This window comes from Gossypium hirsutum, chromosome A09 (genome assembly GCF_007990345.1).
Source record: "Gossypium hirsutum isolate 1008001.06 chromosome A09, Gossypium_hirsutum_v2.1, whole genome shotgun sequence".
Lineage (NCBI taxonomy): Eukaryota > Viridiplantae > Streptophyta > Magnoliopsida > Malvales > Malvaceae > Gossypium > Gossypium hirsutum.
The window spans coordinates 55920723-55948013 of NC_053432.1; the positions used below are offsets into that span (position 1 = coordinate 55920723).

The 27291-nt window shown below is 32.0% G+C and overlaps 2 protein-coding genes across 2 annotated transcripts; one reads left to right on the plus strand and one right to left on the minus strand.

The window, feature by feature from the left end:
* Positions 1 to 2416: 2416 nt before the first annotated feature.
* LOC107888912 (F-box protein At3g07870) lies at positions 2417 to 6223 on the plus strand. The gene is made up of 3 exons (XM_016813181.2): positions 2417 to 3829; positions 5595 to 5730; positions 5833 to 6223. Exons 1-3 carry the CDS (start codon positions 2643 to 2645, stop codon positions 5929 to 5931), a joined length of 1422 nt encoding a protein of 473 aa, XP_016668670.1. The 5' UTR covers positions 2417 to 2642; the 3' UTR covers positions 5932 to 6223.
* Positions 6224 to 20190: 13967 nt separating this feature from the next.
* Positions 20191 to 22188, minus strand: LOC107888913 (uncharacterized). Its single transcript, XM_016813182.2, has one exon. The coding sequence runs from the start codon at positions 21364 to 21366 to the stop codon at positions 20782 to 20784; it is 585 nt and encodes a 194-aa protein (XP_016668671.1). The 5' UTR covers positions 21367 to 22188; the 3' UTR covers positions 20191 to 20781.
* Between the last annotated feature and the right edge of the window lie 5103 nt (positions 22189 to 27291).

The window sequence follows — 27291 nt, forward strand, 5'->3', positions numbered from 1 at the left end:
AAGGTCATTGAACAAGCATTGATTGAGTTGATTTAGTAATGGTATGCTGTTGGGGAGAGCTCGGTCATGATACTATAGTGGAATTATTTCGTGACTAAATGAGTTTTTAATTAATAGGCGAAAAGTTGGAACTTAATTATATATAATTTAAGCCCCAATCACATATGTCCAATCAGTCCTCCCACTAGCTCATTGAAACTAGAAATGAATTGCATATTGAATCAAATTAACAAAAATGGTAAAAATAGAGAAATGAGAAATATTTAGAAATAAATGTGGTTTTTTCATAAAGGAAAATGACCTAGAAATGAATTTATGGCTTTCAAATTAAATAAAGTTCGAAAATGAAAATAAATAATTTGGTCATAATGAATCCATTGAATGCAGAAATATTAAATAGATTTTTTATAGATTCTTTTACAGTATAGTCATCATGATTTTAATAGAATTAGATTGAGAAACTTATTTAATTGGGAAATCAATTTATTTAAATTAATTAGATATGTTTATTTTGGGAAATAAAAAAAATATTGAGTTGGATCGAATTATAAAGTACTGATTAAAAGTCCAGAAAGTACTTATAATTGGATCCGATATGGGAGAGGCCCAAAAGATCATGTTTAAATAGAATGATGGAAAACCCTAGTTTATTTAACTAGGGTTGCCGCCCCCTATACTCCTAGTTAGACTAGGAGTTTGTTTTCTATTTGAAATAGACTAATACAATTCAAATGGGATTTCACCTCTTTTCCTTGTAAATAGATGGCACTGATAGAGCTAAATACACAACTAAAAGATATTTTTACTCTGCCTTAAAATAGTGAAAGTTTATTATCTAAGTATTAATTCTATTTTCCAGAATAACAATTCTGTCAATTTTTATCGAGAGAAATTTTGCGTTCACACTGAAAGTAAAGAAGTTTTGATTCAAATCGTTCAAGCCTACACTCGAAGGAGTTCGTGGTACGAGAATAGCAGAGAAGGTTGTTTGGTTAAAAGTTGGGAACAACAAGAATCTGTCTAGTCGAAAGCACAACTGCGATTTCGGTAAAAGGTTTATTGCTATAAATATCACAAATCGGCTTTATTTTCAAAAAAAATATTTTTCGTTCTATAAGAAAACTGTTTTTTAACCGGATTTTTTCCAACAACAATATGTTCATTCAAAGTCGTTACCATGGCTTTGAGAGCATCATTCTTCTCTATCTGATCACCTATGGTGGCATTGAGGCTCTTTTTCATCGCATCCAAATTGGAACTGTGAGCCTCCGTCACATAATCCCTGTACCGTTCTTTCATTGAGTCCAACTCATCGGTGCGTCTCTTGACAACCTCGAGTGTTTCCTTCACACCACTCATGGATTCTTCCAGATTGATCACTAGACTTTCCAAGGCTGACACAATATCCTTTGATCTGTTATTTTTTCTGCCCCTCCCACGGGTCTCCATCGAGACATTCTGCTCATCTCCTCCTTTCATCTTCTCAACCAACACCTTTGAACATTGGCTTTGTTATCGACTATCATATGGCTAGAACTTTAGTTTGGCAAACCGTGCGGCTTTAGGCCATTCCTTTGCTTTAAATCCACCTAAGTCATCTTATCTCTCGAAAGTGAGAATTCTCAAGAAAGATTCTCTAATGCATCGAAGTAAAGCAGAAGCTACTCGAAAGGACAAATGGACTTGAATTGAACAACAAAGCCACAAGAAAACAATAGCACACCAACTTTTTGAGTAAATGCTCTCAAAAGTATTTTCTTACTTTGAATGGAATGCTTGCAAATAAAGAGGGGGAACTCTATTTATAGTTGATCTCCCCCAGATCCAACGATACATATTGAATTATATCAACAGCTAAGATTAGTGCCTATCTACAAGATGAGAGTCCTAAGAGATTTAAACTTTATACGATCTTATCCCTTAAGATTCATAATATTCATTATGGTAACTTTAGTTTAACTGGAGTGTTTCACTAGACCACCAAGGCTTCAAATAGACAAGTTTCTCTATTTGTTCTACAAATCAGCCCAGTTCAAGTGGATTAAATAAGCTCTATTTGGTCAGATGACCTTTATGGTACGGTTTGTGTGTATTTATCATGGGCTTTGATTAGATATTTTTTGTGGGTTTAATAGTTTCTTATAATTTCAATTTTAATAAAATATTTTTAATAATTCATATTTTAATAAGAAATAAAATATTATTCTAATATCAAGTTAGTAATATAGTACACTATAAAAAATATTTTATTGTTTTGGACTCAATTAGAAGGATCTAATTGATATAATATTGATATTTTTTGGACTCAATTAGAATGTTTTGGAAATTAAGGACTAATTTAAAATATAGACAATAATTTAGGGATGGTGTATGCAATTAACACTTTTTATATAATAATTGTGTAATGGGATTTCGACAACATCTTTCACAGTTTGACTTATTCTGGCAGCCAAATTTCTGAAAGTTATCATCAAAAACCCTCTCTGTTAGGGTTTCCAAAATTTCCCAAATCCAAAATGAAATCCTTTTTTACAATTTAAACAATCCCAAGCTTTCTTCTTTACAAAGTATTTTCCAAAAAACTCATTTCAAGTTTGAAGCAAAAGAAGCCAAGAAAAGGGTTCTTAAACGGCGTCAAGAAAATGAATGGCAGAAAAAGAGCAGCCGTTAAAGCTTCGACCAGCATCGTCCATGTCCCAAATCAAGAGGCACTGGTTCTTCCTTGCAGGATCCTTCAACTCCCGCGTCGTACAATCTACGAAATTCTCTCAAGGCTCCCAATCAAAACCCTCTTCCAATGCAGGTCCGTTTGCAAGAGATTTCTTTGTTTTATCTCCGATCCTGAATTTGCTAAGCTTCAACTCTCGAAATCGCAAGTTTGCATCTTAATCAAGACGCTGCCGCTCCAAAACGCTTCGAAACGACTCCAGTTAGCTCATGTTGAAGCCAATGGTTCAACTTTTGAGGTCTCGAAACTCAACTTTACTCCCAAATCAAATCTCCCCACTATTGATATCTCTCATATGAATGCTTGCAATGGTTTACTCTGTTTAGTTGGATCTGAGAAAGATTATAACATTTATGTTTGTAATCCGATTTTGGGTGAATTCATCACAATTCAACCGCCTTATAAGGACAGACAAAGGGGTAGCTTTTGGGGGCTTGGTTATTCAGCTATGATGAATCAATACAAAGTTTTGCAAAGCTATTATCCCGCAATGGACTCGAGTAATAGATACGCAATGGCTGAGATTTACACCATTGGAACTGGTACATGGAGAAGCATTGGGAGTGCACCTATTGATACTGTTGCTTTGCCTTTCAATGCTTTCTTGAATGGCGCTCTTCACTGGTTTCCTTGTACTCCTAATGGTAGTGAATTCATACACAGATTCGACTTTGATTCTGAGAAGTTTGGGACGCTCCCACCGCCTGATCATTTCCGAGAAACCGATAAGAAGTTCACTAATTACTCAAGGATTGGAGTGCTAGGAGGGTGTCTGTTTATGATTTACTTTACGAACTCGACGCGATTCGATATTTGGGTTATGAAGGATTATGGTGTGAAGGAGTCCTGGACCAAGCAGTTTGTGATTGAGAATTTGTATCCAAAACAAGGCAGTTGGGATTTCTATGAACCCATGGTTGTTTTGAACAATGGGGAAATCTTGATGTTATTCAATAATGATGCAGTGGTTTGTTACAATCAGAAGCGCAAAAATCTTCGTGGAACTAAGTTTTTCCGGACTCGTTCCCAGTTTGATGCAACTGCTTTCACCCCTTCACTTGTTTCTCTTAACAATGTTGCTAAAGGAGAGCAAATTTCTAGGTACATGTATTTGTATATATTATATGCATATATGTATTTATGTGTATATATGTATGTATATAGTAAGTATTCACACATTTGCTTTGTTTCAGATGAATTCAAATTGGGAATACATAATGTATGTGTGTATATGTAATATATTTATGTATTTCTGTATATGTTAAGTATTCATGCATTTGCCCATGTTTGCATGTACGCCTGTATTTATGTATCAAGTACTAATGCATTTGCTTTGTTTCAATGCAAATTGGCAATACATAACGTATGTAGGAATGTGTATATATATGCATATCCGTATGTGTATATATATGCATATGCATATACGTATGTGTATGTATATATTAAGCACTTGTGAATTTGCTTTGTTTCAAATGAGTGCTAATTGGCACTATATAACATATGTATGTGCATATATATGTATGTATATATGCATATGTCTTTATGTCTTTATGTATATTTTAGGTACTCATGCATTTGCTTTGTTTCAAATGAGTACAAATCAGCAATATATATTGTATGTAGGTATGTATATATATGTACGTCTATGTGTACATATATATATTAAGTACTCGTGCATTTGCTTTGTCTCAAGTGAGTGCTAATTGACAGTATCTATATCTTTATATTTAAGTGTTTTGCTGAGTTGGTGTCACCCACTAAGTCCCAACTCAGTTGTGAAATTACCGAATCCGTAATTTTATAAGGTACCAAATATTATTTTGAGGGGAGTATTGCCTTTTTATATTTTTATATAGAAAAAATACATGTGTATAATAAGATTTGAACTTGAGATCCCGTTGTCATTTCAACTAAAGGCACATTTAGTTTTTATTTCAACCTTCTATAAATTTGTTTCATAAATGTTTTTCACCCACATCGTGGGTGGGCCACAATCTAGTTTATTGTCTGTATGTGTGTATATGTATGTATATTATGTATGTCTGTGTCTGTACGCATGTATATATGTATATGAAGTACTATGCATTTGCTTAAAATGAGTGCAAATTGGAAATTGTATGTGTCATATTTATCTGTGTGTGTATATATATGTGTGCATCTATGTGTATATATATGTATATATAATTTTTGTTTCTCTGAGGTTCCATTTATTTCTTAGGTTATATAACATATTTCATGATACTATGTGAATATAAGTTCATAGAAATCATGATGTAGGTAAAGCTTGAAGTTTGTACCATATAGCATGTACCAAGCGTACTCGGATTTGAGTGTTAGTGTTGGATACTGGCAGTGCAGGTATATTCATTTTTTTTTCTTGGTTTTTCCATTATTTAAAGGGTCCTTGGAGGATCATATCTATACCCATATCTGAAAATCTGACATGATTGCTGAACTCCTATGTCCCGCATGGGTATGGGGATAGAACCTTCAAGTGACCTTCTAAATATATGGAAAAACATTGAAAAAATTGAACATGTGTCTGAGACGTACCCATACCGAATACTCACACTCGATTCCAAGTAATATAACCTATCATACCTTTTAATGACTTAAGCAGTAGTTTAACTATTTAAAAACTAGGATATATACTGCAAGTTTCTGGATAATTTAAGACATGCTTGCTTGATGCTTGAGTTGTTAGATTGAGACATGAACCTTGTCTGTTTTATTCAATTTTGCTCCGGTTTTTCATTTTTATCTCCCAAAGACCATCCAAATGCGTTCATGTCTGACACTGTGTTATTATGCTGTGTTTTTCACTGTGCCGATGTTGTTTTTAAGCTTAAAAGTTATTAATATATAGGATTCAAGGAACCAAAGACTATGACAAACTATGTACTGAAGAATTCCAAGATTGTGCTGATTGTGGAGCGCTACTTGTTAACCCTAGCTGTAGTTTTCCGGCTTTTGGGGTTCCCTACGGAGCTGTAACTTATCATGTGAGTTCTGTCGTTTCCTTGATTTTGTATATGATTCTCCAATTGAATATGCATTACTATTGGTTTTGATTTAATTATACATGAAACTTAAAAAAATTTCAGGCAAATTTATATGCAAGAAACTCGGAGAACAGATGTACGGCTTGTATCAATCGTGGAGTTGCTCCTCCGAAATCGTTTCTGACACTGTGGAATATGTGAAGAAAACAATGATCAAGGAAATTGTTTCGACTTGTCATATGAACTTAGTCCATCGGAAATATCATTATCCGATTCCTCAACTGAACTTTTATTATGCCTGATTTGTGGATGTTATTGCTCTTTTGTGCTTGTAAATATTGGAAACATCTTCCTGTTGAACTATGGAAAATTAGTATGCTAATTAGTAGAATAGCTTACTCTTTCGTATAAACCAAGAACCGGCACTGGCATGCTTTGATTTGTGTAACTAGACCTTTTGAGCTATGTTATTTAGACTCTTCATTTTCGTCGACATTCATGTTGGAAAATATAATATAATCCTTTGAAGACTTTCCGAAAGAACTGCATGTAAATACCAAAGTTGGATATATCGGTATTTCAAACTTACGTCCGAGTTAGGGAGAAGTAACATAAGTTAGTGATTGTATGATTTCAGTACTTGTCCCAGTTGATATTAATCTAAAATATTATTTATATTGGTTTGAAAGGGGTTTTTTTTTTATCTAACTTGAGAAATGCTATAAAAAATTACTGAATTATGTAAAACTGCTTTTTAAAGTTTTTACGATTTAATTTGTGTTACAAATATATACATTTGGATTAATTGGAATCATTATTTTATTTAAATTTAATTATAAGATAGTAAACATTAATATAAACAACTGTTAAATATTAAATATTGTGATTGCATTTTATTTTATATATTTCATTGATTTCAAGCAACGCAATATTGGAATTTTGTGAATGCAAATTTCACCAATTATTTTATTTTGAATAAAAGTTAATAAAAAAATAATGCCAACCTCTAAATATAATCCTCAAAACATTGAAATTCAAATAAATATCTATTGTAAACATTGATAATTTAAACGCGAATTACGATGTTATGCTTAAGACCTCATTGATGTTTTTCTTTTTCTTTGGGAGAGAATAAGGTCGCATGTTCCAGAAATTATATTCTGTCTTGTATTTCTCTATTTTCTTTGTCATAATCATATTTAAATGTTTATAAATATTTTAATATGTTGATAATTAATAAATTAATTTTTTTGAAATATTGATATATTCTTTATTTTAATTTTTACATTACATTATGTTTTAATTAATTTTTGGGTCAACTACAGGTAAGGTAGCTTTAGATTTTTTCACTCAACTTCAAAAAATTATAAAATTGTCACTGAACTATTTGAAACTTTTTCATTTAAGTCACTAAACTATTCAAAAGTTTCTATTTAAGTCATTAGGTTGTTAATTTTTTTTTTAAAAGTTCAGTTATCGGGTTTCAGGTGGTGATTCGACTATTGGTATGGTAGATTAATACCCATCAATGTGTAGAAGAACATACCTTAGATTTAAGTCAATCTGACGGTTAGAATCAGAGATCGAAGAACAAAACCGTTTGGATTTTGATTAGTAGATTTGTGATATTTAAAACTATTTCATGAACAAAAATTGAACTGTAAAAGAGAAAAGAAGATAGAGCTTTTGATTTGTGCAAGCAGTGTGAACAAAGATGGTCAAACAACAAATATTTTAACAACTCAATGACTTAAGTGAAAATTTTCGAATAGTTCAATGACAATTTTGTAACTTTTTAACTTTTTGAAATTAAGTGACTAATTTGCAGACTTACTAATTGCTTAGTGAACTTTGGTCAAATTTACCCTTAATTTTTGTACTGCTTATGATATAAATAGGTCCATTTGTATGAAGGTCTCATGGCCTTTGATAAAACAAGACATAAGCATATTTTGTTATGAATGCTATTAAGTGGATGTTCATTATAATTAACATTTCACCTTTCATCTTCTTGTATCTCATTTCCTATTTATATTAGAAAATAAGGAGTTTAATCTCCATATATATATATATATATATAGGAGTATACTGCTTGTAATGATTATAGAAAAGAAGAGAAAGATAATAAAAATCCCTCTTATTCTCATATATTATTCTTGCGTTCTTTGTATTGTTATTATTTTATAACACGTTATCAGCACGAGCTTGCCCAATAGTATTCAATATTCCATTGGAAAACAAGTAATTTAGATACGCAACGTCCTTGTTGAAGCAACAATCCTAATGTACGTGATTTTCCATGAGTGCTTGAAAGATTTTAAGATTTTAATATTCTTAATGAAAAAAAAAGAGTTAAAAATAATGCTCATTTTTGTTCTTTGTATTTAAGTATGAATTTATGTTTTATATATTCCATGGTATGTTTGTTTATGATCTAAATTTTTGAATAAGATTGAAATATCAACAACTTCAACATTTTTACTTAAATATGTATACCTTTCATAACATATGTCATTGATATGATAACTACATTGTCTATTAAATTATTTCAAATAGAACCACACATGATTTGTGAGTATAAATGAATTTGGCTTTTTATATAAACGAATTTGCCTTTTTATATAGACAAAGCAAAAATCATTGTTTTAAAATAAATTACACATTATGGTTGGTTTGTGGTTAGATTGTTGAATTTAATCATCAAAATTTTTTTCCTGTCTTTTAACATGTTTTTCTCTCTGCTTTTTGGCACGTCATTTGCTGTCCTAACACATTTCTTGGGTTTTTTTTTGCCTCTTTTCTTTGTTTTGTATTGGTTTTTTTTGGTGAATATGGCAAACTCAATAGTAGATCTTTTCATTGATTATGAGGAAGAAGACACCATTTGTTTGGGGGATGATGCGATTGAACGAGAATTATCATACGAACATTGTTTTGTGGGAACTTTTCTCACATCTAGTGTTGTCAATTTTCAGGCTATGAAATCGACTTTGGCGAATGTTTGGCATCCCATAGAAGGTGTTTCTATTTTAGATATAGGAAATGAGCTATTTTTTTTCGATTTTATTATAAAGTTGACATTATTTGTATTGAAAAGAATGGTACTTGGACTTTTAATTCCCACTTACTTGTGATACAATATATTCTGGAAGGGGAAGATCCTCTCTCAGTTCCACTATATTAGGTGGATTTTTGGGCATTAATTCATGATCTCCCGATTGGATTTATGTCTGAAATAGTAGCACAATAGTTAGGTTGTTTCATTGGTACTTTCATTGAATATGATTCAACAACAGTTTAGTTGGGGTATAAAAGAATTATGCGAGTCAGGGTGAGAATTGATGTTAGAAAACCTATAAAACGAAGGAAAAGTATTTCTTTACCAACTAGTGAGACGGTGTTCGTTTGTTTTGAGTATGAAAAGCTAACCTTATTTTCTTTTATATGTGGTAAGCTTGGGCATGGTGAAAGTTTCTGCCCAATTCGAGCTCACAATCCACAACAAAATTTTATTTTTTGATCGAATATTTCTTTAAAAGCTCAATCAAGAAGAAATTCGGTCTGGAAGAGCAAATGGCTTATGGAGGATGATGAAGGGGAAGGTTCCAAATCTAGTAATTCCATAAATTTTGGAGAAATGAGATTATCTGGGAATTTCAAATCAAGGGAGGGAACCAAGGAGTATCTGTCGAAGTTATTCTAAATTCTCCTCTTACTATAAATGGTGTGGTCAACGCCTCTCTAGTTCTAGGGCTAATAAATTTGGGGATTGTGGGCCCTCTATTAAGAGACCAAGCTGTGTTTGATACGAAAATGGTGGGCTACGAAAAGGAAAATAACCTAGTACGTTCTAGTGATGGTTTGAAAAGACACCGGGTTCAGTCTACTATTTCAGGAGTTTCTAATAAGGAGGATTGAACTAAAGTTATGGGCACATTGCTACAGGTTCCAAATTCTAGTAAATCGGCAGGCCTTTCTAAGCAAGCCAGTCGGGTCCAATGAAACTCCTTAGTTGGACTGTTCGAGGTTTGGAGAGGCATTGGACAGTTCGTCGTCTCCGGTATATATTGAAAGATATTAATCCCTTTGTAGTTTTTTAATCAAAACAAAACTACAGGGTTCTAAGATGGAGGTGATAAGACGTAAATGTGGTTTCCAAAGTGGGTTTGATGTTGAGTTGGATGGTCGAAGTGGAGGTCCATCTTTGGGTTGGCATAGCGATTATAAGGTCTTACTCCGGTCTTTTTCAAGATGTCATATTGATGTTATGATTGATAAAGATACAGAAGGGAAAACTTAAAGATGTACGGGCTTCTATGGTGAGCTAGAGGAAAGTCAGCAAAAGGCATCTTGGAATTTATTACGGGCTTTGGATGATTGCTCCCATATCCCTTAGTTGGTATTGGCGACTTTAATGAAATGCTTTATTCGTCAGAGAAGAAAGAAGGGTTACCTCGGAGGGAGCTACAAATGACTAAAATTTAGGAAACTTTGTCTAATTGCACTCTTATTGATTTGGGCTATGTTAGCCAATGGTTTACATGGGAGAGAGGAAGGACTAGTCAGAATAACATAAGGGAACGACTTGATCGAGGGGTGGCCAACGAGGTTTGGGGTAAATTATTTCTGAATTATATGTTAAAGCATCTTCCTTATGCTCATTCAGAACATTGCTCGTTATTATTGCAAACAGATTAGAGTTATAATCGTTCAAAATAGTGGCACTTCAAATTTGAAGCGGCATGGCTTTTAAAGGGTACTTGTGAGGCGGAAGTACAAAGATTATAGAATAAGTCTAATCGGGATGTGCCAAATAGATTAAAAATGATTGGGGTGGGCTTGGATTTGTGGTTTCATCGTATTAAGAAAGAGAAGGCTTTTTCAAAGAAGGCTATTGGAATGCAACTCAGTTGATTGAATGATAAATTCCCATCTGACAAAGTTTTGGAGAAACTGTCGAAACTAAATTGGCCCTTAATTTAAAAGCCGATAGCGAGGAGTTTTACTGGGAGCAGCGTGCAAAAGCCAATTGGCTCAAAAACGGTGGTCGATACACACTTTTTTTTCATAAGTTTACTTCTGATAGACGCTGATAGAATAAAGTAGAGAGGCTCTTAAACCTTTTAGGTTGACAGTATGAGAGGACTGAGGAAATGTTGTCTATTGCTAATGATTATTACTCTACGCTTTTCTCATTGAATGGTGTTAGTAATCCCGGTGGAATTCTGGTTGGGGTTGTTCCGTGTATTTCTGATAAAATGAATGATGATCTTGATAAAGATTTTACTTATGAGGAAGTCTGTGTGGCCTTACAATCTATGAATCCGCTAAAAGCTTCGAGGGAGGATGGCTTGGGTGCGGTCTTCTATCAAAGGTTTTGGCATATAGTTGGTAAGGAAGTTGCGCAATTTTGTATTGATAGTTTAAAGGGGGTTACGATATTGTTGGCATTAATCATACTAAGATTGTTTTGATCCCTAAGGTGAATTGTCCCACCACTGCAGCAAAACAAACTTTTAGCCGTTAAAACTATTTGCGGCGCTTTTTCAAGCGTCACAAAAAACGCCGCTATAAACAATGCCGCTAAAATTTGTAGTTTTTATTTAAAAAAGCGTCGCTAAAGAACATGACATTTAGCGGCACTTTTATCACAAACGCCGCTAAAGAACATGGCTTTTAGCGGCGCTTTTGTCACAAAAGCCATTAAAAGTACTGTTCTTTAGCGGTGTTTTTACAAAAAAAAAAAAGGCCACTAACTTTGACAGATTTGCAACATCCTATTTTCACCCATATCCAACCTTTCCTATAGCATGAAATCCAACCAAAAACAACAAATCTAAATGATATTTCAAATTCAACAAAAGATATATGATACAAATTAATAAATGAAGTATAATTCAAAATATTCTTACAAAAATGTTAAAATTTATAATGTTAAAAATATTCTTACAATAAGAAAACAAATGTCTAAGATGGCGAGTTTTATGACTGCTGAAACATCTTCATCATATTCTGAAGCTGTAGCTGAAGTTCGTCATACTTTCTGCTCTGCTCTACTTCCCTCGCTGCTGCCTCTACTCTAAGTTGAGCTATTTGCTCAACTGTGCTCGCTTACATCTGAGCGATCTGGTCTCTTAACCTTTGAACTTCAGCTTGAGCTTGACTCCTCGAAGGCACGTATTGCTGCGACCTGGATCCAAAATATTGGGTTGGGTTAACACCAAATCCTTAAAATCGAACCCGGCCGTACCTTTTACGACCCAAAACTTCAGTAATAATTCTGTTATCAATGTCCTCAAGATTAACAGAACTATCACTCGAAGCAATCGCTTTATACTCCGCCTTTTTATCTTTAGTTTCTCCTAATAAATCAATCAAAGAGTTAGAAACGAAATATATAATGAAAACAAATGCAAAATAACTTAACATTATTTAAAACTACTAATGACTAATTAAACCATTATAATTAAACATTATAAATATTTAAAATAAATCAAATTTTATTAAGTAAATATACCGTAATTTCTCCAGCTTCAAAAGTCATTGGAAATCCATCTTCTTCCTATGCGTAATGTCAAAAACCTGAAGGTGTCCAACTTTTTGACCAGATAAGAGTTCCTACAATATAGTAGTAAAAATATTATTTAATAGAAAGTAATTAATATTTGACACAATTAATAAATTCAAAATACCTCGGCTTCAACTACACAAGCAAAACTTTTTGACCCTGCTGTGTGCGTGAATTTTTGTTTTTGTATGCTGCTTGTTCCAACTCGCTCACAATCTTACATTATGAAATTATTATTACGTATATAGTAAATGTTATAAACTGAAATAACTATAAGATTTTGGAAGTACGTAATACCTCTCCTTTCTTTGAATTCCAAAATCGAACCGTATCTTCCCATTGATACCTCAGCATTCCCGGTGGGACATTTCGCAATTTCTCTTCAAGGCTTACATTTTTCTTAAAATATTCTTTCTTTAAAGTGCTTTTATGGTCTCTCTATTTTTTTCCCAATGCCTTCTTGACATAAGTATCCGAGACCTCTAAAGTAAATCTCTCCTACAAAAAACACAAGTTTAGAAAATAAATATAAATGAAACTTAAACTAAAGTATTATAAATTACATTCATGTTTTGTTACCTTGATATATCGAGAGCTTGATTTTTGTTACTATCAGGCATTTGATGCCATGACTCGCAGTTGATAGGCAAGATATTAGCATTTCATGCTATAATGCCCAAATATCCTGCTAAAAGTCGAGCTTCTTATCCAACAGGCTGACCAAGATTGTTTCTAGATACTTTGACATGCTCGACAGGATTTAACTTGTATAAATCTTTAAGTAGCGTACGTCCTCAACCTCTGTGCGTCCCACCACTTTCAACTGAAAATTGGTATATTATATATAATAATTTGAAAAAGAAATCTATAATAAAAGTCAACATGCATGTAAATTAAATCTAATATTACTTTGAATTTCTGCAGGTTCGTCAGGTGTTTCCGGAACATTTGAAGATCCAATAGCAGTCTGTTGTTCACTATTTGTTTCTTCCGAATTTGGATTATTCTGAATAATACTTGGATTTCGTAATCTTCTTCTAGGCATTTTTTCTGCAATACACATAAAATAGTTAAAATTTTAGTAACTAATTACAACAATAATAGTACATATAAAATAGTTGAAATATTTAACAAGACCAAGATTTAAATTATAATATTACATATAATTAAAAAATCGTAAAATCTTACTACATCATAATTCGTAAATATCTTCATCCACATCCTGGCGAACCCATTGAAATTGTGTACTAGTACTAGGGATATTTTCATTTAAGTTTTGTTCTGGAAAAGGCAAAGTTTCTGATCTTTCGACGATGTCATCTCTTCTTCTATTGCCCATGTCAAATAAGTCTCTAGGGGTGTTTTGGAGTACAACATACCAACCCTCATCAGTTGGATCTTTCGAGTAAAAAACTTGTTTCACTTGAGAAGAAAATACATACGGCTTGTCTATCAATTGTTGTCCAGTGTGAATCAATCAAGAGAAATTCACCATTGTAGAACCAAATTGATCTTTTTTAATTTCGCGAGCAGTATTAACATCAGCCTAATCACATTGAAATAAGATAACTTTCCATTTGCCATAGTAATCCAACTCAATAATGTCAGTAAGAAGTACGTAATACTCCACATTTCCCTCAACAGGATTACTATCCCTAGCACTAGTATAACTTGTAATTGAATAATTAACAACTATTCCAAAATTTTGAGCTATCTTCAATCTCTTGCGATATTTTGTATGAAATCTGAATCCATTGATAAGGAAGGCACTATATCTTTTTACTACTCTATTCGGACCTTAGGAAAGCCATTTAACTTCGTCATTGACGTTCTTCCCACTCCAAACCTATTGAATTAAAAGTAAATTGAGTAATTATAAATGTTATAAGAAAACATTATTATTTGTTAATGAAAGCTTCAGTTGCATACCGTTTGGATTAACTATTCATGAAAAGATTTTGTAAATAACTTATTAATCTCTCGATGTTGTAATCTTTGAGAGCGTGAACGAGATCTTAAGATTTGTTTGTACTCACTATGTTAAAAAGAGGTTTAATTGGTTAAAAGATATACAAATAAAAAATATGAATATTTATCAAATTTTAGAACTTACTTGCGTAATGGTTAAATTGAATCGTGGTAAAAAAGAACATATCGATGTGCTTGTACCCAAGATCTATCATCTAATTCTGCAATTTCAACTTTACCGATTGGTTATCCATAACTTTGAAATAAATAAGTTTCGGCCAAGTTATAATCAGTGAGCCCAGCATTTTTACTTGGTCTATTCAGTCTTGTTTCAACATCTTCTAAATATCTAGAACAGAAAGTCATACACTCCTCTACTAAGTAACCTTCAGCAATTGATCATTCTGGATAACGCTTATTACGACAATAAGACTTTAATTTGCATAGGAACCTAAACACGATATGTGACATTATCAAAAGTTGTAACTAAAGGTACAGAGGTGAATGAATGAATACTTTACAAATAAATTAGCACCTTTCTATAGGATACATTCACCAATAGAAAATTGATCCACCAATTATTGCTTCATAAGGGAGATGGATTAGCAAGTGCACCATAATAGTGAAGAAGGAAGGTGGAAAGATCTTATTCAAATTGCATAAAGTCAAAGCGGCTCGATCTTGTACTTTCTCAAGTTCTTCAACATTCAAAACTTTACCGCAAATAGCTTTCATTATATTGGATAGTTCAATTATACAAGACGTCACCTTTTTTGACATACAGCATCGTAAAGCAACTGGCAGTAAATCTTGCATCAAGATGTGATAATCATGTGATTTTAAGGAATAGTCTTCGATCTTTAAGACTCACACATCGAGATATATTTAATGTATATGCATCTGAGACCTTTATATCCTTCAACACCATGCAGATTACTTCTTTCTCTTCCTTCGACATTGCAAAAATAGAAGGCAGCAACCGATATTTCCTATTCGGGAAATACTTGGGAATGAAGATCACGCTAAATTTTCATATCAACTAAATCAAGTCGACTCTGAAGATTATCTTTCAATTTTCCATCGACATTCAAAATTGTCCCAATGATGTTCTCGCAAACATTCTTCTCAATATGCATGACATCAAGATTGTATCGTAAAATGTGATGCTCCCAATAAGACAACTAAAAAAAAATACTTCTTCTTTTCCACAGGTCCACCTCATTAAGATCATCCTCTTCATCAGGTTCATCCCTTGATCATCTGTTTGTTTGCGTGTTGGGTGGTTGATTCATCTTCCCATAACTGAAATTAATATCTTTCAACATGAACAAGATTTTAGATTCAATGGTCTGACTATGAGCTTCTCTGAACTCTTCAATACTGTCAAATAGAGTTCTCTAAAATCTAAATCTATGATTTCCATCTAACCACCGACGATGCCCCATATAAGAGAACTTCTTCCCATTATACAACCACTTCGAACATGTTTGCGCAACACAACAAGGACAAGTATAACGTCCTTTGGTACTCCAACCAGATAAATTGGCATAAGCCAGGAAATCATTAATAGTTCATAACAAAGTTGCACGTAAATAAAAGTTTTCCTTTCTCAATACATCATATGTCTCAACATCCGCCCATAACCGTTTTAACTTTTCAATAAATGGCTGCAAATAAATATCAATATCATTTCCGGGATCTTTCTCTCCAGGGATAATCATAGATAAGATAAAAGAAGATTGTTTCATGCAAAGCCACAGAGGCAAATTGTAAGGAATAAGCACTACAAGCCAAATACTGTACGAAGTGCTTATGATTTTATAAGGATTAAATCCATCAGATGCTAGCCCAAGCCTCACACTCTGAGGATCGTTTGCAAAGCTTAGAAATTTACTGACAAATGATTTCTAAGCTAAAGAATCCACAGGATGCCTTAATAATTCATCATCGGTTCGTTGATCATGATGCCACGTCATAGACTCGGTTGTCTTTGGTGACATGAAAAGCCTTTGAAGCCTTGGTATTAGAGAAAAATATCGCAAAATCTTTATTGGCTTCTTTCTTGACTTTGCCTCATATTCATCCTCATTCACATCTTATGTATTTCTATTCATCCAACGAGATTTACCACAAATGTGACAAGACTGTTGGTTTTTCCGATCACTCCAATACAACATGTAGTCATTTGGTCAACCTATAGCGGCGTTTTTTAAAAAGTACCGCTAATGCTCGATCTATAGTGGCATTTTTCAAAAAGCGCCGCTGATGCTCGACTTATAGCGGTGTTTTTCAAAAAGCGCCGCTAATGCTCGATCTATAGTGGCGTTTTTGGTCCTAGTGCTGCTAATAACCTATTTTGCTGTAGTGCACACTCACGTCACAATTTCTACCCATCAGTCTTTGCAATATCCTCTATAAAATCATTGCAAAGATGTTAGTGAACCGTTTTAAAAAAGTCCTACATTTTTGTATTGATGAGGCTTAGAGTGCATTTGTTCCGAGTAGGCTTATTACTAATAATATTATCGCTGCTTATGAAATTCTGCACTCCATGAGGCGGAAAAGACTTGGAAAAATTGATATCTAAAAATGAAAATTTGTCTCGACATGAAGATTAAGTGTTCAATAAGGACAAATTGTTACACAATGTATTATATAATCAAAATTAATCAAGCTAATTTTTCATGTAGATTGGAGATATTGAAAAGGAATATAAATGGTCAAACAATAATGTTATAAAATGATAGTCCTGAAGTACCATTTCTTTATGTGTTCAATGCACTCATTGTATTGATAATAGTGAATGATACAATACATCATACTTTATAAAATTGTTGGTGACATCTAAAGCATGATAATGCAATTGAATTTTATTGCTATATTGATACGCATCAACAAAATATGTTGTATATCTTGATAATTTACTATTGATAAATAATATTGAATGTCTTATTTTGAGTTATAAAATGATATTCAAATAAGGGGAGCAAAATATGAACTGTTGTAACACCCCCTCACTCGATACGATGAATAATCGAGAATTCAATTAGGCATTCCCTACCCTACATTTAAGAAGTTAATTTTCAACATTAGGTTACATCATTTCAAAAATCTTAAGTGATGCTTACATGAGGTGGAATAAATTAGCACTACATTTTTCTTTTAAAGTTGTGACATATTGTGTATCGAATAATTATGTACTCCTTTTTTTTTTGCGTAATATGTTAAACTTTGCATTTAAATTGCTGATTTAGAAACCAACAATTTAGCAAATTATATCGAATCCTTCACTAGATTTTTGTTCTATTAAGATTTTTAATAAGACATATCCTTTATACAATAAATATCTAAGGGTGAGTGTTAAGAATGTTATCAAGTGAATATTCATTATAATCAACCTTTCACATCCCATTTTTTTTGTAATCTCTTTTCTATTTATATATTAGAAAATAAAGAGTCTAATATTCATATATATATATTGTAATATAAAAAAATGTAATAAAAATACTCTATTATTCTTGCGTTGTTTACATTATTATTATTTTATAACATTTTTAAAAATTTATTTTTAAAAAAAAATCAAATCGACATCTATCTATGGACAATCTGTTGCACACCACAAAAATTATAAAATAAATTTATTTTTTAGTCATTTTTATAAGATTTTATCATATTGGTACTTAAATACCTATCAACTTTGCTTCTATTAACATTTTTTAATTCAAAAAAAATAAAGATTGATCCCGTAATTATTCATCCTCAACTAATTCTTCAACACCAAAAAATTGAAACCCATTAATTCCATTAAATAATTAAATGTTTTAAATATAAAAAATACTTACTACTTCATTATAACATAACCATCATAAACTCATTACTTCATCCCTCATCACCATTATCACTAACAGCAACCCCCTCCCCCCCCTTTTTTTTGGAACGAACAGCAAATCCCTTACCACCCCTTCAAGTTCGACATCTACAGCAAACCCAAGCAAAACCAACATTAACCCATATAATTCCAGACCCAGGCAAAAACAACATTTAAAATGGGTTTAGTTTCAGATTCTTTTAAGGCAGTTTGGAGTTTGGTTGGAAGATCCTAACGGTGGAATGGATATTTAAGGGTGGACGACCAATATACTGAATGGGGGTTGATCCCATGGTGGAAGAGGGAGATCGGAAAAAGTTAGCTTGCAAATTTTATTTTAGATCTAGGAAAATCAGGCTTGATTTTGATGAAACCGAGTTCAGATTCAGAAAGAACATGAAAATCGTGCTCGAAAATACGGTGGCTGCCATGGCAGTAGGCGCGGCGGCCCGGTAGCGGACCTGACAATCTGGGTTCTAGTTTTAGAGAGAAAAGGGGAGAAGAAGAAATGAATAAAAAATAGTTTTTTATTTGTTCTTTAAAAATTTATTTATCAAAAACTCAAAAACAAGTGTCTGAATCTGATTGGGTTTTAATTTTTTTAAACGCCATTTGGCATTTGGAGTGGAAATATTAACAGGAGCAAAGAGAAACCAATATGAGATAAAAAAAGTATTAAGCATCAATGCGGAAAAATAGACATAATTTGGGGGTTAAAACGTAAATAAAACTTTTATAATGATTCTAAGGAACCGACTTTTTTAAAGTTACTTTTTCTTTTTCTCTTCTTTTCACAGATAAATAAAAAATAAATTTAAATTATTATGTCTCACAAGAATAAAATTTTAATTATTATGTTAATAATTGATTTTAAAATATTTTAATCATGTTATTATTTATATGCTTTGTGTGTTAAAAGACAAAACCCTTCATAAAGGTCCAAAGTTATTCTCCCTTTAAATATATATTATAAATATTTTAATGAAATCAATTAATGGAGATTTATATATATATATATATCAATATTGATTGTGGTGATATTTAAGAATCAATTACAAAATTAGAAATATTATAAAAAGGGTAGGAAAGAACTGGTTTACATAATAGTAAACGTTAAAGGCATAAAAAGTAGAGAGATGGAGAAGAGGAAGAATCTCTTAAAGCTAAGGACGAGTATTTATTGATGAGGGTAACTTCTCTTTAGCCTTAAGCTTTGACGTGTAATCTGCATCTATCATGTCATAATTGATCATTAATGAGCATATTAATCTTCTAAATAAGTAACGATGTGATTGATATAGATTAAATAAAATTTCATATGTGATCTATACAAAAAAATAAATTAATACCTATTATTGACAAGGTGGATTGAAAGAACTACATGTATCGTGCATTTATATGCCTACAAGGTCCATATTTGGCTTGGGTGGTGTCTATTGTGTTAAGTGAGGGTGGACAAAGCTTGATCTTATGAGCCTCTAATTGAAGAAAAGATTATAAAGTGGCCTATGTTGAGAAGTTACCTTCTTGTTTGTTGAGTAAGGAAATGCAATGCGAAATGCACATTTGAAGAGGAGAAAGTGTGTTTCGTGGACGTAAGAGGTTGTGCAAACACTTTTAATTTAAATTTAAAAAAAGTGTAACTTGAATTCTTACCACGTTCACTCATAACTTGTCGGACATGAGCCAACATGAAATTTAAAATCTTGGGAGACTTAGACGACCTTGTTAGGAGCTTTGAAGTTCTAAGGAGTGATTCCAATAAATCTTCAATATTTATAAAGGAATGCCCAAAAAGTAATTGTGTGAGATAATAATCAAATTAATTTTAAACAAAAAAATATTAATTGAAATACTTTATTATTATCTTGACAATAATTCTATCAAATGTAATTAAAATGTTTTTTCTTTTCTGAAAAAACCCCTAAACTTTTAAGCACTTTTTCCAACCAACAAAATATAATTGCAGAAATAAAACTTAAAATCTAATGATCTACTAACAAAGGGAAATTTCAAGAATACCCTTTACTTTGCAAACTATAACAAAAGAGGCATCTAATAAAAATTAATCTGCTCAATTTGCTCCCTAGTTTTTATCTTCTTTTTTTTTAACTTTGCAACAAGGGATCAGATTGCAAATCTCTTACAAACTTTCTTTTTTCACAACAGAGCAGAAAACATTTCATAGCTCGACATTTAAAAACTCAACCCCACACCTAAAATTCCCCCTAATATTATATATCAACCCCATTAATTGTCCCTTCTTTTCATAATCATCCCCATAAATTAAAGCACAGCTTTTTAGTTTCTTTTTACTTTTCACAACAGAGTAGAAAACATTTCAAAGCCCTCATACCTAATATTCCCCTAATATTTTTATATCAACCCCCTGCTTTGCCTTTATTTTCATAATCATCCCCATAATTAAAACACAGATTTTTAGCTCCGTACTACCCATAACAACATCAACATGGAATATTTCCCTAATCGCCCCTAATGTTATCTCCCATTTTCAAATCTGCCCTCCGTTTTTTAAAAAATATTACGGAGGTAATCGGATCTTGAAACTACCGGAGAGTTCTAAATAGAGACGAAACGATCTTATTCTGGATCCGAATATATCTACTCGGGTGAACATATTCAGATCTCAGATATCAAGTCGGAGTATACGCCTGAGATCTCTAGTGGCCGAATCATCGATCGGAACATGCTTCTTCTTCGAGAAAGAAGGCAAAGGAAGAGAACTCGGTTCCGGAGAGGCAGCGAAAGCCGATCCAGCGTACACGTCGGATTTTCCTGTCACCGGAGACTTGATATCCACAAATCTGATCTGTTTCGAAACCATTTCTGGATCTGGACCTAACCGATCCGTACCCGTGACAACCAACCCGTCTTCCTTTCCACCACCGCTGTTGCTCTTGATCTTCGAATCCAACGACTCTCCACGCCTCAAAATCGTAACCTTCTCCATCTTGAAATTGTTCGCCACCGCCTTCAAGTCATCGACGGAGCCAGATCTCTTCGAAACCCGCTGCTCCGACCCGACTCGCTTCCTCTGGACCGGTTTCCTGGTAAATCTAACGTTCCCGTTGCTGTTATTGCTATAACTATTATTATAATTATAGGTAGGATTAAAGCTACCATTTCCATATCTCCGACGAGAACAAGCCGTCGAAGAAACACGGATCCGTTCAATCAAACAATCCTGAGGCCGTAAAATTTCAGTCCCCATGATAATTTATCCCAAAAAAAGAACTCGAGAAAAATAAATAGAAAAGAAAACTGAGAATTAGATGAAAAAAATTACAAAAAAGGGGATTCGAACAATTTCAAGACCTCATACGGGGAAAATCAAAGGAGAAAAAAAGGAAGGTTTCTTGATTTTTTTTTTCCTTCAAAGTATAATAATCCCCTCCCTTTTTTTTGATTTTTTATATATTTTAAAACTCTGTTGTGATATAATCTGTCCACACGAAAGAGATAAGGGAAGAGGGAATATATATAGAAGGGGAAAAAGGAAAGGAAAGGACGACGAAAAAGACGGGGACGGGGACGGTGACGGGGACGGGTCGGATATCGGGTTTAATTTCGGGCTGGGCTAATTTGGTCTTTGGAGTTTGCGTTGACGAGCGCGTCGTGTGGGTCCTCTGTAGGACCGGGCGGCTTGGTGAGGTGGGACCCACACACTAAAAAAAAAGAGGAATGTGTGATAACGGCAATCGTGTGTTTTGTTTGGTTGTCGTTAGCCGATGTTCGGATTTTTTGGGGACAGGATAACGGAGGTTTGATGTCGGAACGTTTAGTTGTCGGGGTGTTAGGTTCTTTTTTTTTTTTAAATAGAGATTTATTAATTATTATTAGATGAGTGGGACCCACATCGAATAAGGACATTGCTTTTATTTATTTATTTATTATTATTATTATATAATGACATTGCCTCTTTATTTTTGTGTTGAACATGGAAACAAGTTGCATGGTCTGCTAAAATATGGGTGTTGATTTTAATTGTAATTTTGTTTGATTGGTTGTGGTTATAATTATATAAATATATTTATAGGTAAAAGTATTATAGTGGTGTTTATATTAAGAGTTAGATTATATTTTATTTTATTTATTTAAAGAATAGGTAAATTAATTTTTGTATGATAAAGAATAAATAGATTTTTTTTTGTAAAAATTTTATCTATTTCTATTATTAAAATTGTTGTGATTAACAGAATAACCAGACAATTACACATGGTGTGTCATACGTATCTTATTTTGACGTACATGGATCAATTTTTATCAGTAGAAATTAGTGAAATTTTTAATAGAAATACCCATTTACCTTTTGATCTAACTCATCTTATGAGTAAAGGAAGCAAAATACAATCTTAGTACAATAATCTGTACGATACTTTTACCTTGTATTATTTTAAAGTATTAAGAATGATTTTTAGAGATTTCTTTTAATTCTTAAAAATAGATGTGTACTAATAATGTTATCTTTCTATTTTTAATCATTGGTTTCTACTTTTAATCATATTAAACCAAAAAAAAGTAAAAGTAAAATCAATTATACAAAGTGACATGGAATAAAAAGTTACAAGTTTCTCAAATTAAAAAAAATAATGAAAAGAAAAAAAAAACTTAAAAGGTGAGTTTGGTTGAAGAATGAAGAAAAATATGTAAATTACTATTCCCTAAAATTGTAAATAACTTGTTGTATAATAAAGTGACCTAAATTTCCTTCTTCTCAAATGCCACAACTATAATCTTCCTACTTGTTTTTCTTAAAAAAGAAGTTATCCACAATTAATTAAGTTTATCTTTAATAATAACTTTCCTAATCACATATCAAATAAAAAACTTGTTTACAACCTTATCCTGTTATCTAATTAAATTTTCTAAATTTAGACCAATTTTATTTCAAATATTTTAGTTAATTAGATTTTACAATATATATATATATATTAAGAAAATATGAAATTCTTCTTAACAAAATTATTCTCTACAAAAAAAGGAAATTAGTATTCATGGTTGTATTTAGTTGTAATGTCTAGGAAGCCTTAAAATGTAAACAAGTTACAATTTGTACACCAAAATAAAATATATTTGACAAATTCTATGTCTCAAAGAGTCATATAAAAGCAAATTGCTGATATCTCTTTTTGGTTGAATAATATAAAGTACAATAAATTTAATATTTGAATTATATTCAAATAAAATTAAAAAATATATAATATTCCAACAATAGGCTAACCTATATGTTAAACATATTTTATTTTATTTTTGGGTGAATCTTCCTGAGTATAACCGAATAATTGAGCATATTTATTTCCAATACTTTTGACTAGTATATTGTGAGACATAATAATTTTAATAATATTTTAAAGCACTTTTAAATATATATATATATATATATAAAAAATGGGTGGACATTGATTGGGTAGAGAGGGCCCATGTAAGTCCCAATAATTTTCCACTGAAAAGAAAGGAAGAAAATGACATATATTAAAGGAAAAGAAGAAACTTGGAAAAGCATTGTTAAGACTTGAGAGTTTTCGATTTTGATAAATGAAGGTGTAAGGAAGTAATAATGCATTGAAATTCTTTTTATGTAATAACTATATTTATTAAACTTTTTAATTAAAAGGATAAATTTGAAAATTTATTGTGTCTTAAGTTAAAATATTATCGATTTCATATAAAAATAAAAATAATTTATTTTGTATATAAAACTATTCAAATAATTTTAAAAAAAATTCTTTAATTAAATTATATTTCATTAATTCAACTGAAAGTTCAATATAGTATAGAATATAGATGTAAAGAAGATGAGAATAAAAAAAGTAAAATGATTAAAGCATAAAGAAAAAGTATGTGCACATCATGGGGAACTTTATAAAGGTTTGTGCCCTTAAGAAAACTAAATATGCGGTCACCATTTGAATATTTTTGCCTTTATTACTCACTCAATGAGAGTTGACTTTTTCGAATATTGTAATATGAAAATAAAGAAAAAATGTTAAATTTTGAAATTTAAATTTACCCAATGACATTCAATTTTTCTTTATAGATAGATTATATGAAAAGCTTGAATTATGTTATAGTAGTACTCATAATCCGATCTATTTTGTGACCCAAAATTCGATTCACTCTGAAATTTGGAATTCAACCCGCAAAAAGCCTTTTTACATGCAATTTTAAGAACCCTCATTAAAGAGGTCGGCTCTTTTGAGATTATCCACTATTACTTCTATCTCCAACTAAATCATGTATCAACAATGATGCGGTGAGTGTGTGTCAAACACAACTCCACAATCTCTCTCTCATTCTTTTTCATGGAAAATTAAGCAACAAACACATAAAAGAGATTTAGGGAGTTGTCTAAAGCTCTCTCTGCCTTTTTTTCTCTATAAGTTGTTTCCTTCCATTTTCTTACAAATCTTCTTCTTTCAACTTCTGCTACCACTTATATTTTTGTTCACTAAAGATTCGGTTATCAATTTGGAATAATTTTTTGGGTTTTGGGATTTGAGATCAGCCTTCTTTTTTTTATTAAATTTCTACCTACATTTTTTTGTCAAATGATTTAGAGATTTGTGCTCCTTCTCTATGATATTATGATTTAGAAATCTATCATACTTTCTTCTATTCTATTATTTCTATCGACTTCTTTGATTAAAGGTATAAAATCAATACATTTTGGGTGGAACTCTTTCTATTTGATTTTGGGTTTCTTCTGGTTACCCATTTCTGTTCCAAAAAATTGTCTTTCTTTGCATGTAATTTTTTTTTTGATTTTTTGCAAGTAAATTAGTTTGAAAATGACAAAATGCATCAGAATAGCTGGATGTATGGTTCTACAAGTTGTATTAATAATGGAATTATTAATAGTAACAATGTTGGTTTTGTTTTTGAAGCCCGGGTACAACTTAGGTCATGCTAATAATCCATGTTGCCATCCATATCATAATAAACTCAGATTTGGTGACCACATAAACCATTCATATCTACAATTATACCAATTTCTCTGTACTGACAAATTATTATGGCGGATTCCCTTTTTAGAAACACTGATGCAAATTCCTTCAAAAGTTTTCCTTTAAGTCATATTTAAAATTCTACCATAAGATTAACGAAATGGAGATACCTTCAACTTACTATTTCTTTATCATAACATTGATCAGCATAGAAGTCTCAAGCTTACCTAGATCATGACAGAGAAGCATTTGACCAAATTCTGCCCCAAGGGCGTTATAGAATACATCATACAAATATCACAAAAGACGCCACACATGCTTCATTGAATACGCCATAAAGGCCTTACAGAACACGCCATGAATATGTGATCTACTGTGGGGTTTCTCCCACATGGTCTTATACATAACATCATGTCGTGATTTGTCAGTCCAGTCTATATCTCACTAGAGGCATCACCATGAGTGTTTTCATTGACATACAATGCCATGGGTCCCAACCACATGGTCTTACACATCCTTATGTTGTGTTCTACCAGTCCGGTTTACATCTCACTGGAGGCTATACCATGAGTATTCTCCTTGTCACCATGATTTGTCTGTCCAGTTAGCAATGTACCTGCCCTACCAAAGGCATCACAATTTGATGTTTTCTCATTTAACACAGAATAAGATTAACCAGTTCCTTTAATACACTTAACTAATTCATACTTACCATACTTGATTCGACAAGCATACATACCACACATTAGCTTACTCATGCAGTAACTTATATATCTTACACACTTACCAAGCATTTGAGATGTCATTAACATAAGATTTTCCATTGTAAATTTAACATGCATGAGTTATGATAAGGAATCACTTGAAACTCACTTTTACTACAGCTCAAAATTCCAAACTCAAATGTTCTTCACAAACCAACAGCAACAACTGCTTAAAAGAACATGAAATCACCATTAAAACCCATTTACAGACAATTTGCTATCATCTCAAATGCAGATGACCCCTATGCAGAGTCTCCTATTCATATCTTATTGTTTATCTGCTTCATAACATGTTTATTCTTTCAAAATCCTAACATGTAGAGTTACTAGACTTACCAAGAGGTTGAAACATCCACCAATGACGTCAAAAACCTTAGCTTCCAGTTTAACGGAGAAGAAGAGAATATTTAATTTTTAAGAAAGCTAAAGTGTAGAATGAAAGAAAGGAAAACCATCTAAACGTTCCCTTATTACCGTATATATATACCAAAATCTCTTAGTGGATCTTGAAAAGTGCCAAAAGTATACAGAATTTGTCCCTTTAATGTCCTACAAAAATCGAAGAAAATATAATGCCGATGTTATTTGACCAATCAATCCATTCAATTAACTCTCAACCAATCACTTTACAGAACCCATCTTGCACATCTTTCGAGCAAACTTGGCGTACCATACCTATGGTGATAATTCGTATGTGGTAGGGGTGTTTAATCGGTTAACCGACCCGAAATACCATTAACTGAATTAACTGACCCTTTTAAACCTTTAACTGTTAACCAAATAGAATTTTTTTGGTTAATTCAGTTGGTTAACCGAATTAACCGAAAATTGTGTGTTTTTTTATTTTTGGTTAAAACAAGTATAAAAATTAACTGAATTAACCGAATTAAAGTATTGAATCACTACATAATTAAAAACACTACATACGTCTTGAAATTAACACATAATTAAAATGTAAATCTTTAATATTCTCCATTTGTATCCATTTCTTCTCTCCAAAAGATCTTCATTTGCATTATACCTACAAAAAATATGTGCAAAAAATGAGCATATAATAGAAATATATGCATTTAAAAAAATCAAATAATATAAACAAATGAATAGATTGTAAGTTAATAAGAATAAGATAGTAAACATACCCTTCAACTCATGAAAGCTCATGGATTTAGGGTAGGCTCTGACGCATTCCAAGAAAAGTCTAAACATTAAATTGATTAAATAAGTAGGAGTGATATGATAAAAAAAAATTAAAAATATTAAAATAAAATAATAAATATACCATTTTCAATCTTGTCAAGCTCTTAGATTTGTTCTTCAATCTTTTTGATGTCTTCTTGTAATGATGATTTTCGAATCCAATCTTGAGTACACACAAGAGCTTGTACAATTTTAGGAGTTAAAGAACTCCTATATTGATCAAGCACACGC

Coding starts and splice junctions, on each gene's coding strand:
- LOC107888912 (XM_016813181.2), top strand. CDS start 2,643: ATGAATGGCAGAAAAAGAGCAGCCGTTAAAGCTTCGACCAGCATCGTC. Junction 3,830..5,594: donor AAAGGAGAGCAAATTTCTAG/GTACATGTATTT, acceptor ATTAATATATAG/GATTCAAGGAACCAAAGACT. Junction 5,731..5,832: donor ACGGAGCTGTAACTTATCAT/GTGAGTTCTGTC, acceptor AAAAAATTTCAG/GCAAATTTATATGCAAGAAA.
- LOC107888913 (XM_016813182.2), bottom strand. CDS start 21,366: ATGGGGACTGAAATTTTACGGCCTCAGGATTGTTTGATTGAACGGATC.